We start from the raw sequence: 19,035 nt of genomic DNA on the forward strand, positions 1-19,035 counted from the left end.
TTAATCCTAATTTACAGTTTTCAAAAAAGATTTATTATAAGAGCTATATATAAATATATATTTAATGCACTAAAAGTAAAAAAAAATTAATCTTACATTTATTTCATATTTATTCTTCATTTACAGATTACAGAAAATTATTGATTTATTGCATTATCCTAAAAACTTTTTATTATTTATTGCACATGAGAATTAAATGTTGAGGAGATGCTTTTTTGGCGCCAATTTAAAATTTTCTAATGAAATATTACTTTTAACATTATAATGGTATAGCATTCCAGGCTTTTATTGAGTTGTAATAGAAAGTTGTTTGTTCGCAGCCCTTAATTATTGGAATTCTATAATTTAAATTTGTGGCACTCGTGTCCTTCTAGAGTGATAATCAACAATGTTACTATTTAGATACATTAGGGCAGAATTATTAACAATTTTATATACAAAATACAAATAGCAAACTCATTAATGAATTAATTTCTGTTTTTTGTTTTTTAATATATAAATCATGTATAACATATAAAATAATGTTGAAAAACGAGAATGTGTAAAAAATGATATGGAACCTATACAGAATAGAACTTTTTAATTTAATTAAGAATGAATACTCATGTAACATTATCAATGCTAGAAAAAAATGGGCTAACGTCAAAGAAAAACTGTCAGAATTTTTTCAGTAATTTAATGGAAATAAAGTATATTGTCTGTATGTATATGTATATTATACTTGTAATCTGTGTATATACATTTCCATTTTATTACTTGACAGTTTTTATAGGTTTTTTAAGCCCATGTATATAGGTCTAATGTATTATATTTGTGTACATTTTTTATCGTTTTTGGTTTTACTGTTAATTTTATGCATATGTGTATATATTGTATGGGTTTATATGTATATATATGTATATGTATATATATATGTATATATATATGTATATTTGTATGTATATATATGTTTGATATATGTTATGTACTTCTATATATATACGTGTGAATATACAAATATATAAACTGAAAGACGCACAAATTATGATAAATAAGTTAAGAAACGTTTCATAACTAAACAACTTTTTTATTAAATATGCAATATATTTTGTAATAGAAAACATAAAAAAAAAATATGCAGAAAATAATGTAAATATATATGAGATTCTGTAATTGTTGTTTATGTAACATATTGAATGAATAAAGGTGGTAGTTAACCACAAAAGATAAAAAAAAAAACAATTTTATATACATTGCATAAACTTTTGAACTTAACTCTTTCTGGGAAATTCAGATATCCGATTGATTTCAGCTCAGATTGGCCAACATGAGATCTTGAATCTGATTGAGTAATAAATCTGAATATTTTGTTTTGAATATTTTGTTTTGAGTAGTCTGAAGCCAGTGTTTGTGTACCTGAGAAAAGTCATTATACCATGCTGGGAAAGCATAGTCAAAAATAGGCTGATTTAGAGCTGAAGAGAGAAGTTTCCTACTACCAAAATCAAGATATTTGGACAGCCGAAATAGTATTAGGGTTTCGGTCTGAATACAAGGGACAGTCTTCTGCATATAGCAGCATTTTACATTTTGATTCAACTGATGAAACAACATCATTTATGTAGACGAGAAACAGCAAAGGTCCCAATATGCTCCCTTGGGTGACGTCATGTGCAATATCCATATTTTTTTATTTACCTCCCTTTATTTCAACAATTTTTTCCTATTAGATAAATAAGAACGGAACCATTTAGTTTAATCGCATCCGATTCTTTATGAAGAGTTTATCACAAATAATGAAGTGATCGACCGAATCGAAGGCCTTTCGAATGTCCAGCAAAACCATACCTGTAAGAAACTCATTGGCCATTTTTTATTTCACATGATCATGATAAATGAGTAAGAACAGGTTTCAGTAGAAAACCCTTCTCTGAAACCAGACTGAGATTCTGTTTTCACATCATTTCTTCCAGGTGTCTGGCTAGCTGGACATACACAGCCTTTTCTAGTATCTTAGAGGTACAACTTCAAACCCCTCATCAGCATACCTAAACATAAAATAGTTTTTTTAAATTTTAAAATCCTGTCAGGATCACCTCGACCACCTCTTGTAAGTGACAACCTCTATTGAACGACCACCTCCTTTAAATGGTTCTGCTAAATGGTTCTCTGATCTTAAATTATATCCTTTCAACTTCAATAGAGTACACAATAATAATGTAATGCTTACCTAAAAATGAGGTATTTCCAAGTTTTAGCTAATTCAGTGCAGTAATCATGATATATAAGTCTGTAATCTTTGGAAGTTGAAGCCTGACTGACTACTAACTACCATGTGCATGGTGGCCACCAGCAATGCAAACAAAATTATGCTAGGTGGCAGCACAAAAATATGACAATTCGATTGGGACTTTTACCGTTGAGTACAGTTTTTCCGTTGGGTACTTATTTAACAGAGTATTTTAAGCGTTGACATTGTTCTTTAAAAAAAAGTTTGCGTCAATGTTTTTTATTCAAATAACTGTTTGTTCAGCACAATCTGATACCATTCGAATATAAAAACTTTAAATTACTCAATGAATCTTATTCCGGCGCCGGAACCGGAACCTTGCCTGAGTAGGACGTGTGAAAGACGCTTTACAGAAGGACCCTAATTAATTAGTATAAACATTATATTTATGGTGTAAAATTATTGTAAAAAGTCGCAACTCTTTATATATATGAGTCTGAGCATTTATTAATGAGTTGTCTAAAGATACTCATTGGCATAAAACGTATAATTCATTTTACAAAATGTTAAGAAATTCATGACGTCATGTGAGTGTTTTTAAAATAATTGGTTATTCACAGTGCCCTCTCTTCCAAAATTACCGCTTCCTCCACACGTACCACCCCTATATTCGGAACACATTTGTCATGTGTTCCCTGAATAAGGGGGGTGGGGGAGTGTTTTAAAGGAGATGTGTTCTAATGTAGACGTGAATTTCTACAAACAAACACTAGAAGAGGTCTAACAACTGAAATATATTGTTATCACACTAGAAATAAATTGAAAACATCTATAGAGAGCATCAGGGACTTTTTCATGTCTATTTTATTTATTTTATTTCAACAATATTTTACGATGATGGTCCATCCAGCCGAAGCTGATCCTTAGGGACCCTCACAGAAATACATCATTACAAGACATAAACATGTAACAATAAAAATTAAATTAAAATAAATATAATTTATAAAGATAAAATAATGTACAAACGATTTAGAATAAAAAATTAAATAGATTAAATCAATTGGCCCTCTCAGAAGAAGAGATAGGAAAAAGGAAGCAACTAAACAAGAAGATGGTTCTTGGGCAGAAATTTGAAGGAATAGTAAGATGAAGCAAGTTGGATACACCTTTAGTCTAAATATATCATATATCAACAACATTTATTTAGAAACAGTTCATGAAATAAAAACAGCATACATTAATTATAATAACTTAAAATGGTAACATTAAATAGGATCTGTTTCAGGAATCAGAAAAAGAAGTAATTTAAAGAACTTTTCAAACACCAACCCCTAAACAAAAACAACAACAAAACTTATTTTTGTTATATAATAATACTGTGTTCTATCACAAGGGCCTATAGCTTTCTCTTTATGGCCTTTTGTTTCTCCTCGTCTATGATGTCTTGAACAAGTTTAGCAGCATCTTCGGCACAGCCCCATGACATGCTAACACCTCGTCCACCATGTCCATAATTATGAACAATCTACAAAATACAAACATTATAATTCATTTACAACAAAACGTGAGGTGGCTTTCCAAAAAGCAAATTCGTTTGGTTTTATTAATTATTTCACAAAGTTAAGTAAAATAAAAAGGACCTATACTAGCAAACCTTGGTAAATTATTGTATTATGGAGACAATGATCTAAACGGGGCTTTACGGCTGAGTTTCCAAATGTGGTAAATAAATTTATAATATAAAGTATTTTTCAAGAAAACATTTCTAAACTAAAACCAATAACATATCAAAACTGGCAGTTTAAAAAAAGTACTGTTATATAAAAACTGACATTACAGTGTTTCTATTTACTATGGGCCGGCTATAGTGAATAAAACCATAGAGGTAAAACAATCCATGATGAAACTTTGTACGTACCGGTACAATGTTACCATCTATGTTGATGGTTTCTCGTTCAAGACGAACAGTTGGCCTGCCTGGTCGCAGTCCTACCCATTCATGATCTAATTCAGCGTGCTACGAAAAAATCATATTTCTATTGTAAATGGGCGAATAAACTGCAACTTGCAGCCAACTGGGCTGAATTGTGCACTCCCCAGGGTCCCTTTGTGTCGAGAACTGCCACCAAATTTCACTAAAATGGTGACTCATTTGGTTACAAAATATTTTCATTGTCCTTTAATTGATTATGGGTGTGCCTTGAAGAAAGATATTCCTTGACTATGGGTCTTAATTTCCAAGAAAAATAACTAAACAGAGATTACTAACAGATACACTTGGGAACATGTTTACAGCTCTTCTCCAAATTTCTTCCCTGTCCTCTTTATCGACTTTTAAATTCCAATTGTTCTTTTGATATTTTCCGCCAACTACAACTGTGTCTCTACTAGAAAGTGAATCAAACAAAAGTTAGAAAAACAAATTGTGTATATTTATATATGAGAGGGAAGTCATGATTCGATCTTCATTTGATCATAAGCATGTTATTACTTATTTTAACGCCTTCCGCAGAATAGTCATCTGACTTTTCCACCTCATCCGCTCTGCTTTTTCTCATGCTGTGAAGTTCTCCAGAGTTTCTGTCAGGTGCTATGTTCTTTATTTTCTGTAAGTTTTTATAAATGTTGTATGCATAGTAGAAATTCTTCAATTATATCAATATTAGAATGTTGGGGATAACAGTGGCTTGTAGCCTGAATTGCACACAAGTGTTGATCAGCCTATCTAAGGACGTCCATGCACACAAGTGTTGATCAGCCTATATAAAGACGTCCATGCACACAAGTGTTGATCAGCCTATCTAAGGACGTCCATGCACACAAGTGTTGATCAGCCTATCTAAAGACGTCCATGCACACAAGTGTTGATCAGCCTATCTAAGGACGTCCATGCACACAAGTGTTGATCAGCCTATCTAAGGACGTCCATGCACACAAGTGTTGATCAGCCTATCTAAAGACGTCCATGCACACAAGTGTTGATCAGCCTATCTAAGGACGTCCATGCACACAAGTGTTGATCAGCCTATCTAAGGACGTCCATGCACACAAGTGTTGATCAGCCTATCTAAGGACGTCCATGCACACAAGTGTTGATCAGCCTATCTAAAGACGTCCATGCACACAAGTGTTGATCAGCCTATCTAAGGACGTCCATGCACACAAGTGTTGATCAGCCTATCTAAGGACGTCCATGCACACAAGTGTTGATCAGCCTATCTGAAGACGTCCATGCACACAAGTGTTGATCAGCCTATCTAAAGACGTCCATGCACACAAGTGTTGATCAGCCTATCTAAGGACGTCCATGCACACAAGTGTTGATCAGCCTATCTAAGGACGTCCATGCACATAAGTGTTGATCAGCCTATCTAAGGAAGTCCATGCACACAAGTGTTGATCAGCCTATCTAAGGACGTCCATGCACACAAGTGTTGATCACCCTATCTAAGGACGTCCATGTCAAAATTATTCTAATTCAGTTATTTTACTGATAGATTTAACCTGTTTATGCAATTATTTATCATATTTATAAAATTTTTTTTATATATAATGTATTATTAATACTGTACACACCGTATTTATTTATAAACTCCGACATCAAAACAAACTAAAATAATGTAAAATCTAATAATTTGTGTTGAGCAGCCAGTTAGCGGCGCTAATTCGTCTGTCCAATCAAAGAAATTGAAAACAAGGAACATTTAAGAATAACAACAATGTTTACCATGGTATAATATGGAGAGATGAGCCATCATACTTAGGATCGATGTCAATTACAAAATGTTTCACCCACGGTGCCTTGACCTGAAAAAAAAAAAATTGATTGTCATAAATTGAATAAAATAAAGTGTAGGCCTATGATTAGCAAATAGCAGTATTATAAATCTCAAACCCGTATAACCTGATCTCTGATTGGATAAACTGAATCTTAATGTGTAACTAACCCGTATAACCTGATCTCTGATTGGATAAACAGAATCTTAATTTGTAACTAACCCGTATAACCTGATCTCTGATTGGATAAACTGAATCTTAATGTGTAACTAACCCGTATAACCTGATCTCTGATTGGATAAACAGAATCTTAATTTGTAACTAACCCGTAACCTGATCTCTGATTGGATAAATAGAATCTTAACTTGTAACTAACCCGTATAACCTGACCTCTGATTGGATAAACAGAATCTTAATTTGTAACTAACCCGTATAACCTGACCTCTGATTGGATAAACAGAATCATCGTTCACTAGTTTGCCCGCTCCTAATCCAGAGCAATTCACTATGATATCATATTCACCAAATATCTAAAAAAAACATTTAAATAAATTAATCTCTAAATTGTTATTCTCCATCTCCATAAAAGGGTCCTGTAAAAACAGAATTGTAAACTTCTTTATGCAGGATCCTTGCCATCAATTATATACTGTAATTGTAAAGTTATAAACAATGACTAAATAAATGTGAATGAATGAATGAATTAGTCTATAGACACTATTTTCATTGACCACTCAAGCCCGTAGCCAGGATTTTACAGGGGGTTCTTTTTTCCCAAAAAGGCCCCTCTTATGGGAATTACCTCCGGTGTAACCAGCTTATATGATTTAATATCAAACGATCAAAACACCAATGATATTGGTCACCAGCCACAAGAGCACCCCTCTCCTAAGAGTTTCCTGCCCCAGGACCTTGGCCAAAAAAATTGGAAAAGATAGAGCACTACAGGGGCAGTCGCAGACTCGCAGGACTATTTTAAGAGAATTGCCCAAAGACTCCAGTGCTGTAGACAATGAGTATTTGAGTAAGAAAATTGTTAAATGATACCCCTACATGGTACTCTCGCACGTAAAATTCATAATAAACTGCACCTCTAGTTCAACGGAAATGTCACTCACTCTATAGTGCGCTAGCAAACAGAGGATCGTAGTATAATGTTATTCGACCGTTAATAAAACATACGCGACTAACAATAGGCCTATAAGATAACATTTTTGTTTTCGTTCAATGCGAACGTCATATCACGGGGAAGTTCCCGATGAAGGTAGGCCTACTTCTGGTACGGTATTACATTCTAATAACTGTACTCAATTATAGTAAATTTATTAGCAATTAATAATTTTAAAAAGTTATGAATGATGGGAAAATAACGCTATTGGTGTTGTTGGATTTGTCAGCAGCGTTTGATACTGTTGATCACCAAAGACTGATAACCCGTCTGAGAAATCGCATTGGCATTAATGGTGTTGCTCTTAACTGGTTCCAGTCATATCTTACAGGAAGACGTCAGCTAGTCTGTATCAATGATGTATTCTCAGATGAAGCTTGCCTGGAATATGGTGTACCACAGGGGTCAGTAATTGGGCCTGGCCAGTTTTCCATTTATACGCTTCCCCTTGGTGACATTATTCGCAAACACAGTCTACATTTCCATTTCTATGCAGATGATACACAGATTTATGTGTCAGTAAATCCAGTGCAAAGGGATGTTGCTGCAGCAATCAGTAAGATGGAAGCCTGTATAGAAGATGTTCGCAATTGGATGACAACAAATTACCTAAAGTTGAATGATGGAAAGACAGAGTTTATTTTCGTCGGGTCTAAATGTAACATCTCCAAAATCAACATCACACATATCAGAATCGGAAACTCTAACATCGCTCCCTCATCGGTGGTCCGGAATCTGGGAATCATGCTGGATAGTAATCTCACTATGGAAGCACAAATAACAACGGTATCCAAAGCAGCATGCATATCGATTAGGAACCTTGGTCGTATTCGCGGTAATCTTAACAAGAAAACAGCTGAATTGATTGTACACTCATTTGTCACTTCTAAAATTGACATTGGTAATGCCTTGTTGCAAAATCTCAAATACAACGTTTGCAGCGCTTGCAAAATATGGCAGCTAGAATTGTAACTTATACAAAATCAAACGCTCACATAACTCCTGTTCTGATGGATTTGCATTGGTTGCCTGTTCAACAACGTATTAAGTACAAACTTGCGTTGTTTGTATTTAAGATCCTAAATGACAGTGCTCCTGCTTATTTATCTGACCTTGTGGATCGTTACGAATCATCCCGCAGAGACCTACGATCATTGTCACAAAACCTTCTTCAAGAGCGTAGAGCGAAAAATCAATGGGGTCTTTTTACGTTGCGGCCGCAAGTGTATGGAACAGCTTACCAGCAACAGTTAAATGCTCAACTAGTCTAAACAGTTTCAAGACCAACCTAAAGACGTCGCTATTCGCTGATGTTCTCGCACGTTGTTAATGCACAAAGCGCCATGAACGCCACATGGGTGGAGGATACCGGCGCTATATAAGTTTTCATTTATTATTATTATTATACAAAAAATATGAAGCTGCTGCTATAAATATATTGCGCAAAACGTTAAATTGTGTTATTTTCAATTAAATGCTAAATAAAGTCAGATTTTAAAACCACAATTTCAAAAATTCATTGTTTATGTATCCACTATAAACTTTAAAAAAGGGTTGTTTAAACCACACTCCAAAATAAAACAAAGAAAATTATGATATGACATTTGCAGAAGGAAGCAAACTTTGCTCTGCTACCGGTATAAGTACACGGTTCAAATTTCGGAACTTCCATAAATTAATACGGAAATTCGGCCTAATATTTACGGACGTATGGAAGTGAAGATAAATAGGGTACTACACGCATCGGAAAAAAAACTATACGCACAATTATGATTTCGCCTAAAAATTGGCCTTAGATTATGGAAAATCTCCGGCAAAACGCAACAATTATGGACAAATCGATTATCAGCATTGGTAATATGCCGCCTAATATTTAAAAGGAATGAATATAAGCTATATTTTTGTTTTGTCCCAAAGTTCATATGTGAATGCTTGATCCATTAGAAGTAATCTGTGATAGTTTTTATTGCAATATAGGGTTGGTGAAATCTGTCCACAATAGGTTACTTTTCTGTCCATAATAGCTTACTTTCTGTCCATAATAGGTTACTTTCTGTCCATAATAGGGACTAGAGGGCGCTGTTGTTTGTCCAAAATAGGTAACTTTCATAATTGGCTGTCCAAAATAGGTGACTTTTTTGTCCACAATAGGGGATTTTATTGCCAGTCCCTATTATGGACAGAAAGTAACCTATTATGGAGAGAAAGGTAACCTATTATGGACAGATTTCACCAACCCCGCTCTTTTATTGCTTGTATTATAACACAAGTTCATTTTCGATTTTCAGTAAATTACCAATGGTTTGTTTAAGGTCCACTGTAACCCTCACTATTCAATCAAAAATTATTATACTACCATTGTTGAAAAACGGATTGCGTGATGTCAAAATGGATTGCGTGATGTCAAAATGGATTGCGTGATGTCAAAATGGATTGCGTGATGTCAAAATGGATTGCGTGATGTCAAAATGGATTGCGTGATGTCAAAATGGATTGATTTAACAAAGATACGACCTTGTCTGGTATTTGTGCAGTGATGAAGCGGAGGATTGTTTTTGTAGCGTTCCATTTAAAATAAATTTTCTTGTGAAATATTTTGGTTGTGAAGGTCGCTAAATTTGTTGGCGCCAGACTTCTTTTACCAATTTTAACAATAAGCTAATAACAAAACATGGAACAATGATAAAATGCCGTAAAACTCTGTAACTACTTTATGACTAAGTCTATCAAGGTCCGAGTTTGCTCAGCTACCGACGCGGTATAATAATTACCTGTTAATTCTGAAATTCGCCCTAATATGACGGACGTGTACGGAAATGAAGATAAAGTGGGTAAACTACACGGAAAAATAAAACTATACGCAAAACTATAATTTGGCCTTAAATTATGGAAAAACGCAATAATGAACAAATTGACGACCCATAGGACGGGTTATTCCCGAACACAGTGTGTGTTGGCCTCCTTTCGTATACCTCTCATCAAGAGAGAGATACATCTCCCTGCTCTCGGTAAGAAAATGTGGAGTTATTTACATGTATTTGACTAATACAGTACAAATATAACAAAATATAGCAAAATAGTCAACAAAATATTGATAATAAAATACAATCATTTTAAAGTTAATATTGTGCCTTAAAGGGGGTTATTTGATTGTCAATTGGCTGTGTTTACAAAGGGCTGCCACACACGCTATGGCTATACCATATTATTTGGCTATACTAGAAGAGCAGCAACTGGAAAGATGACAGCACATGTTTTTCCACTGTATTTTAGTAACCAAAATGGTTGACACTTTTCGGGGAAAAGAATCATCAAAGACAGAAGTGAAGAATCTCTTATTACATATTATTTAGGCCTACTATTAAATTTTTTTTTTTATTAACTATATTTTTTTACATAAAAATTGATTTGTTTAATAAAAGAAACCATTTGGTTTAGCGACGTTAATTGCTGGTTTGAGGAACAGGATCGTGCAGGCGATCCGTAAAAATGATGGACTGATCGCTTTCGGAAATTCGCTTTTATTGTGTAAAAAGAGTGATGGTCACAGAGAGGAGACCTACGCAAGAAACATCAATATTAAGCAAGGAGTTCTTAATTAGAACTCCCTATGCAGTTAGGGTTAAAAACGTCATTTTTTAACCAAACCTGGAAAAAATTATTTACAAAGGATTTTTATCATCAAACTTAACATATAAGTCCCAGGGGTCACCAAAAAAAGTTCTAGTGATTTTCTCTATGGGGGAAGGAGTTATGACCTTTTATATAAAGGTCAAATCTATTTTTAGTAACGAGTTAGTACTTCATTAACCACACAGTGTAGATGCTTAATTTTAGTCTCAAATTGTTCGCAATGTACAATTTCCTATTTGCAATAATGGAATATTTTTCTAAAAAATTACCAGCAATGCTATTTCTGACCTTTGACCTTTCTTGACCGGAAGTTTCATAGCTACATAACTATTTGACCTAGAGAGTGGGTTTTGGTCTTAATTTGTTTATAATGTACAACTTTATATTTGCAGTAATGACACATTTTTCTATAAAGCAAGTAGAAATACCATTTATTGACCGTTGAACCCAATTAACCAATATTATTCAATTATTATTAATAATATAGTTCAAGTATTAACACCGCCACCACATGGCTGTACATAGGCTAAACTTTTTGACCAATCAGGAAGCGCCATCTAGCAGGATACATTTCAAATGTTTGTTAGAAAGAGTGCAGCAACAGCATATCAAATCGAAAAACAGTGGGCAGGTGTATGGAGTGACATAGCAATTGAACAGACCCTTATGAGACATTCAAAATCACAGGGCGGTTTGTCTATGGGCCGGATGAGGGGTACTTCAACTACAAGCGGAGCAACATACCTGCCTTGGGTACTGACTTTGAATCATGTTTCTGAGATCCATCACCTACTAGAAGACAAAGGAAATACTCCAAACCTGCCAAACAAAGAATGCTCACAAAGTGCAATGAAAATTGACACATCTACCTTTGGTCAAGTACTCAATTGGTTCAATGAACGTTCTCCATTTGAAGATCCACAGAATAGTAAAATCATCGTTTCACTGTCGACAGGTTTATCCACTGAACGAAGTAAATTGTGACAATTGCTACAATATAGGTCTCACCATACAGAAACAAGTAGATGCTAAACCTCTGAATCACAGAATGTCTACACGAAACATTAAACCATTATCATGTCTACAAAAATGTGTGAAAGTTGAAGAAAAGAATGCATATGTCAACAATACAACCCTATTTACAAGACTTGTCCTTCTCAGTGAACGTGATAACTTTTCACTACGTGAAACATTAAAATATGAACTGACACCTCTACCAACATCCCTGTATGATACCTCTGAATTTTTACAGAAGCCTGACAAGGCGTCACTTGGGAACTATCTCAAAACCATATCTGAGTCAGCCAGTGTTCAAACATCAACAATCCAACCCAGTGTGTACGTTATAGATGGAGGATGGTTGATACATCAGATTCCATGGACTCCAAATTAAAAATTCCTAGATATAATTAAATCCTACAGTAATTATATCAAAAAGAATTTCCAGGCAGGAACACTGTAGAAGTCATTTTTTACACTTACACACATGCATCAATAAAAGACCATGAACACAAACGCAGAACAAAGATTAAATGTGCAAATTATAAGGTGTCAACAAACCAAAGATGTATTGTCCAAAAGACACAGTTTCTTTCAAATTTGAAAAATAAGCAAGAACTAATTAACTTATTAGGATCGACTTTAGCCGAGGATGGAGTTAATGTTTACCATGCTTATTCAGCAGATGCTGACATGCTCATAGTTGAACGTGCAATACAATCAACCGAACTAAGTTCCAATATAGTGGTTGTAGCAGAGGACGCGGACATTTTGGTTATGCTGGTTCACTGGAATAAGGGAAATAACATCTATCTTAAAACAAAATTAACTATGTATAATGTGTTAGAAATACAAGAGAAACTACCTAAGACTGTTCTTAAGTATATAATATTAATTCATGCATTCAGTGGATGTGATAGTACATCTTCTGTGTTTGGCAAGGGAAAAGTTAAACTAGCATCAAAGCTTGAAAAAATCAGTAATCTAGAGAAAATTGATGTATTTTATTCAGACACCCCCACAAATGAGGGGATACACAAAGCAGGCATCTCATTGATGCAACTAATGTATGGTGCTGATGAAGACATGACAACATTAAGAGTACGTATGTACTCCAAAATGGTAGCGAGGGGTAGCTTAACAATTGAGCGTCACTCTCCAACTGAAGGTGCCATCCTACAGCACTCATTGAGGGTATGGTTTCAAGTACTGGACTGGAGGAAATTAGCACATCATGAAATTGATTCCACCAAATACGGTTCAATGGTGAACTAACACCAGTCCCAACATTAGACGAATATGCTCCTATGTCACTCTTAAAGTTTATCTGTTGTAACTGTAAATCTGGAAATGGTAATGAGATGTGTACAACGAATAGATGTAATTGTAGAAAGAGTAAGCTTAAATGCTTAAGTGCATGTGGGTCATGTATGGGCAAATGTGAAAATGGCTCATGTAACTTTTCATTCATTTTTCTGATGAAGACACCTAGGCTTTACTGACACAGTAATAATCTGGCTAGTCTCAACAACAAAAAAATCATCAGCTTTCGTCTAAGTGACGGTGTATGTTTTAAAGAAAGTTGATTATTTGGTAAAAATAATATCATTGTACGTCTATAATTACATGTAGATTTTAAACTATTACCAATAATAAGGAATCTTTAGTAAGTAAACGACTGGGAGCAATATCCAAGTTTCGGTGTTATTACATGATGAATAATCCCCTCGCCCACCCTCAAAAACATTTAAAATGTGATTTTTTTCTCAAGTTTGGTGCTCTTTTCACATATAAGGTTAAAAGTTAATAAAACCATACTTCTTGTCACAATTGTACATAATGCTCCATTATACCAAATAGGAACATACATGTTCTTAACAATTTGAGACCAATATGAAGATTATGCGACCAGTAGTTATTGAGATATAATAAGCTGAGGTCAAAGGTCAAAACGTCAGAAATATCATTTCTGGTCACTTTTGGACAAAATGTTTCATTATGAAGAACAGGAATATGTATCTTCTAAACAATTTAAGACCAAAACCAAGTCTCCATGATTAATGGTTACCAAGATACAAGCATGTCAAGTTGTAAGCGGCCATTTTGAAAATGGCGCCAAAAAAAAGTTTCCCATGGGCCAAATCCTTAGAACTTTTTTTTGGTGGTATTTTAGATTCATATAAAGGTTTTCCCATAAAAATCGCTTTGTAAATAATGTTTTCTAGGTTTGGTGCTGATTTTCCCTAACTTAAAGTGGCGAACGTCCCCTACGAAAAGCAACACGTGCGCAGTGTAACTAAAATGAACTACCTTTTTTTGCGGGGCTAATACTAAAGTCAGAGACGCCAAATGATGTAAAATCACGAATTTTCTTTGCCTGGCTGACCAATGCAGGGAATGGTCCGGCATTAACCACCATGTGCCTGGCTGACCAATGCAGGGAATGGTTCAGCATTGACCACCATGTGCCTGGCTGACCAATGCAGGCAATGGTCCAGCATTGACATTGAGACTATTCAGAAATATAGTATAGGAATATCCCTGGTATAACGTCATTTCATACTAACCTCTGACATGGAATTGAGTCTTCTTTTCACAAGATTGCCACCATTTTCTTTAAATCTAAAAGATGTTGATCAATTTTTCAATTCAACCAGAAACGATTAAATCAGATTTTTTTTAATGCATAGAATTTTCTTAAAGTCGCAAAATGTCAACATTCATTTTGGAAACAGTTGTTTGGGCTGGTACAAGATTTGGGAGAGTTTTGGGTCTGCAGCAATAATGTGCAACTTTGTTCATTCTCGTGCTCCCTGACACATACTATGAACAAGTTATTTTGTAAAATGTAGGCATAACTCACTTATTCAACAACCATGGTAAGTATGTTCTACCATGCACTTGAAATGATGTCAAAAGCCATCCATTGCTAAAAAGAAAAAATTAAAAAATTATTGAAACACTCACACTCACAGTGCAGTTGATTTTACTAAGTACGAAACTTTAATAAATGGTACAATAGTATAGGCCTACAGGCCAATTTAAACAGACGAGCGATAAACATACAATGTTATTCCTTATGATGACCATTTACACACAACATTAACGCGTAGCGGACGGGTGGTACAGATTTACTTGGACAAGCTACGCGGTTTTCCGATTACGTTACCGCTCACCTGTATAAATTGGCCTGGCATTTACACAATAGTTTATTTTGTTAGATATTTTTTTCACCTGTAGTTTGGAAAAAATGCAGTCATCTCTTTCGCATCAAGCTTTCTGCAGCCATAAAACTTTTCAGAACAGTCGTCCAACTACAAAGAGAGCACACTGTAAAATAATTCCACTTTTTAGAATTAAATTCAAATTATTGTGTTGTGGAGAAATTGCATATTCTCACCTGTTCTTGCTTATTGCTGAGATAATAACCCGATAATATTGTCACACTGGCCGCTACTGACTCTTTACTCCGTGTAATTGATTCCAGATATTTTCCAGTCCGTAAAATCCAGTCACTTAAAGAAAAGAGTTCTTCGGTTATTCGTGGAAAATAAAAACTTGTTGTGATCAAAAGAAGTCAATTATGTTTATGTACATTTTAACTGTACAGAGAGATTTAGATAAAAGTAAAAATAAGAAAAAGTATTTTTTTTTTCTTTAAATGATTATACTCTTTAAGTGATAGCCCTGCCTATGTACGTTTATATAATTTCAGGCTCGAAAATGTCTTGTTTATTTAAAGATGTATTGTCCACCAAAAATCATGAAAAATAAAGATTTATAAATCAGATTTTTTAATAGCCTAATTTGCAGTTTTAATGAAGCTTTCACTTCGATAGAAATGCAATTTTTTTCATTAAGGAAAAAAAAGTTTTAAAAAAAATTTATTTAACCAAAAACCCATAGTCAATTTGACTATTGTATGCGTTAGACAGTTTTTTTCAGGTAAATTCAAGATTCAAGATTCAAGAAATTTTATTTGTCCATAAAAATGGAAATTCACTTTGCTTGGTAGATTAAAACAACAATATTGCAACAATTTAAAAACGTGCAGTATAATAACAGATTAAAAATACAAGATAAAAAGTTAAAAATACTGTTAAAAATGTAAAACTATTAGAAATTGCATTAACGTCTTACATTAGAATTAAAAATATGAATGCTATTTACAACGAAGGATTTTTTAGTTCTACAAAGATTTGCTCTTGGAAGTTGTAGCCTAATGCCTGATCTATTAATAAATAATTTCCAATTTCTGGTCAAAGTGAACAATTATGAACAAATTAAAATATTATTTTTTTCAGGGGGACAATTATATCTTGAATCAGCATGAATACCTCATCATTTGATTATCTTGGTGAGATCCACCACCTTCCAGCGTAGGTTCCCACAATCCTGCAGCACCATCACTTGTAGTATCTGGTGACAACTTGTCAGCAATGATAGTGACATGTGTATTGGGGTTCTGTTGTTGGATGACAATGGCGGTAGATAGCCCTATAATACCGCAGCCAACCACACATACTTTGCCATACTCTTTGTTTATACTCATATTTAAATTCTAGTGAAACTGAAAATGCATTTTTTGTTTGTTGACATAAAAATCAGAAAAAAACCTCAAATATATATAATAATTTAACATGATATTCCGTCCCAATGAAATAAATAAACATCGAAATATTGACTCCTGATATATAACATTGTACATATTTTGTTAAAATATTTTGAATTTTGTTTTTTGTAAATAAATAAATGAATGAATTAAACGCTGTTATTTCAACACTGTCAATTTCTCACTGTTATATTCTACATAAGATGAAGATAAATAGGGTACTACGAAAATACTTAAATGATGGGGCATCTCCGGTAAATGCAATAATAAAGCTTGGTTCCCACTAGAACGTAACGCAAGGACGTAAACGCAACGCAAGCGTTTTAACCAATGACAAGCAAAGTTATAGACAGTTAGCAATCACAAGCGAATAAGCCATCGCTTGTGATTGGTCAATTCACTTGCGTTGCGTTACGTCCTTGCGTTGCGTCGCTAGTGGGAACCACGCTTTATGGACAAATCAACGACCCATATGACGGGGTTTACCACGAACACAGTGTGTAGTGGCATTTCGTACCTTCTCGTGACGCACACAAGCAATCCAAACAGTCAGAAATTCATTCTGAGCATGTTCAGAAATATATCCACTCACACAAATACGCTGACAGCCGGCGGTAAATTGTGCGCGGTATTGTAATGCTGGTTAATTTTGGGCTGCTATTTGTCAATTTACATATAGGCTCTTCCAAAACTGGACTTTTATAACGTTAATGGTTATTAGATATGATTAAATGGGATCTAAATTTTAATTTAGTGACAGAAAAAAACATTTAGCATAAGATTAAGGGTGTTGCCCGGGCAATCGGGGCAACCCCCTGCGTTCGCCCCCTGCCATGATATGCAATTGAATCTGAGTTCTATTCATATCATATTTATAGCCAGATGTCAGTGTTAGCTGGGCACTCATGAGTTCAGTAGCAAAAGGAGGCCATCGGCATGAAAATGGGATCGGGGGATAGAGGGAGCGAGAAAAGGCCAACCTAAAGACCTCCCTAAACAATGTACATATGCCTAATGAAATAACTATCATATGTCTAATACTTACTACTCTTCTTTATAGTATTTGTTACAGTAAATAAAATATCTGGAACCAGAGATATATCCAGTCTCGACGGGACTGGCAGGTAAACAAAATGAAACTACTAAAAGTTAAGTAGTATAATAGGATTAATAGTTATTATTTCTCTCAATGACGTTGACCTTTGTGAATTATCTACAGGAATCCTTCTCTATATAGATAGGCCTATTATATGCCATAGTGTGATACGTGCAGACCCCTATACTATACTAGGATGGATGTGCATTTTGACAAATATTAATTTAAGTTTCTAAACGTTACAAACGTAAAGATATAACGTGTCCCCTTAAATTTATTTATTTTTTGTTAAATATGCCATTTTGAGAAATGGTATTTAGAGAAGAGTCCGGAAGAACTTTCCAACCGTAATACTACGTTTATTAATTCGGTTTTAATAATTTAGCTCATTTCTCAGCAAATAATTCGATCGACGTAAGTGTAGCGTTGTTTGGTTTAGCTCTCCAATCTCTAAGACCTTGGGGTGTGTTTCACCATCGTCGCTAGTGCTAAAATAACGATCTTGTCGTTTATAGGCCTATATCTTATCTTCGCTGCCAATCATCTCTCTTACTTTTTTCCATTCGCTACAACGCGTTGATTGGTTAAAAACGTTGTAAGTATTCAGCCAATAGGAAATCGTTAAATAATGCCATAGATATAATTATTTTCTTGATTTCAGTAAATCGAGTTTATACACAGGAAGGTAGCAGAACAGAATGCGCAACATAGTGTTTAGTCTTTTTCTCACTTTCAAGGCAAGTACTATTATTGTTCAAAGCTCAAATAGACAAGATCATTATTTTAGCGATTGTAAATGGTAACATTCTAAAACATCTATAGATTTTATGAAATGATTCTATTTTGAAAACCCATTGTTGTTGGCACCAATTCCTATAACGTACCGATGTAAACCTTCAATAAAGTAAGCCCTATTATTTCATTTAATTGTTTTGCTTTCTTGCAGGTTGTTGTCATTGTTGAATCTTCTTCCTATGGAAATTGTCCGGCTGATCCGACTGAAATAGGGTGTTCTAATGGTATATTATTTTATTATAATGATTAAAGGGTCTTTCATATCTGTTGAGGCAGGGTTTCGGTCCGGCGCCGGAAAATCTAATAGCACGTCAATGTTTCGTTTTCACGACGCTCCACGCGGCTATGCGTCAATTGATATGCGCGTAGCCGCGTAAAAACAACACATTGGCGTCCGAATAGATTTTCCGGCGCCGGACCGAATCCGTGCTCAAGCAGGACGTGAAAGGCGCTTTACAGAAGGGTCCAATTAATGAATATAAACATTATATTTATGGTGCAAAATTATTTTTAAAAGAAACCAAAACCAAAACCTAAACTAATAATCAGTGTTACTTTTAGAAACATTTTTAATTATCAATTTTGTTTATTTATCAGAAAACTGGATTCTGACTGATCGGTACATTGTACCTGGAACCGTTGACGTTTTTACCCACAAAAACTACCCTGATAAATACCGGAACTGCGAATTTCAAGGATGGAATATAACCACTGCGCCAGGCTATGTAATGACCGTTGTTTTCGAG

At 34.6% G+C, this 19,035-nt stretch overlaps 1 protein-coding gene across 1 annotated transcript; it reads right to left on the reverse strand.

The window, feature by feature from the left end:
- Positions 1-3,595: 3,595 nt before the first annotated feature.
- Positions 3,596-16,338, reverse strand: LOC140048972 (D-aspartate oxidase-like). Its single transcript, XM_072093776.1, has 8 exons — positions 16,124-16,338; positions 14,650-14,715; positions 14,354-14,408; positions 6,415-6,516; positions 5,937-6,016; positions 4,479-4,596; positions 4,128-4,226; positions 3,596-3,734 (listed from the first exon to the last, which is right to left on the reverse strand). Exons 1-8 carry the CDS (start codon positions 16,336-16,338, stop codon positions 3,606-3,608), a joined length of 864 nt encoding a protein of 287 aa, XP_071949877.1. The 3' UTR covers positions 3,596-3,605.
- Between the last annotated feature and the right edge of the window lie 2,697 nt (positions 16,339-19,035).

This window comes from Antedon mediterranea, chromosome 5, assembly GCF_964355755.1.
Source record: "Antedon mediterranea chromosome 5, ecAntMedi1.1, whole genome shotgun sequence".
Classification (NCBI taxonomy): domain Eukaryota; kingdom Metazoa; phylum Echinodermata; class Crinoidea; order Comatulida; family Antedonidae; genus Antedon; species Antedon mediterranea.

Coding starts and splice junctions, on each gene's coding strand:
- LOC140048972 (XM_072093776.1), bottom strand. CDS start 16,338: ATGAGTATAAACAAAGAGTATGGCAAAGTATGTGTGGTTGGCTGCGGT. Junction 6,017..6,414: donor TCAGAGGTCAGGTTATACGG/GTTAGTTACAAA, acceptor TTTTTTTTTCAG/GTCAAGGCACCGTGGGTGAA. Junction 3,735..4,127: donor TAGATGGTAACATTGTACCG/GTACGTACAAAG, acceptor TGTATTTTGTAG/ATTGTTCATAATTATGGACA.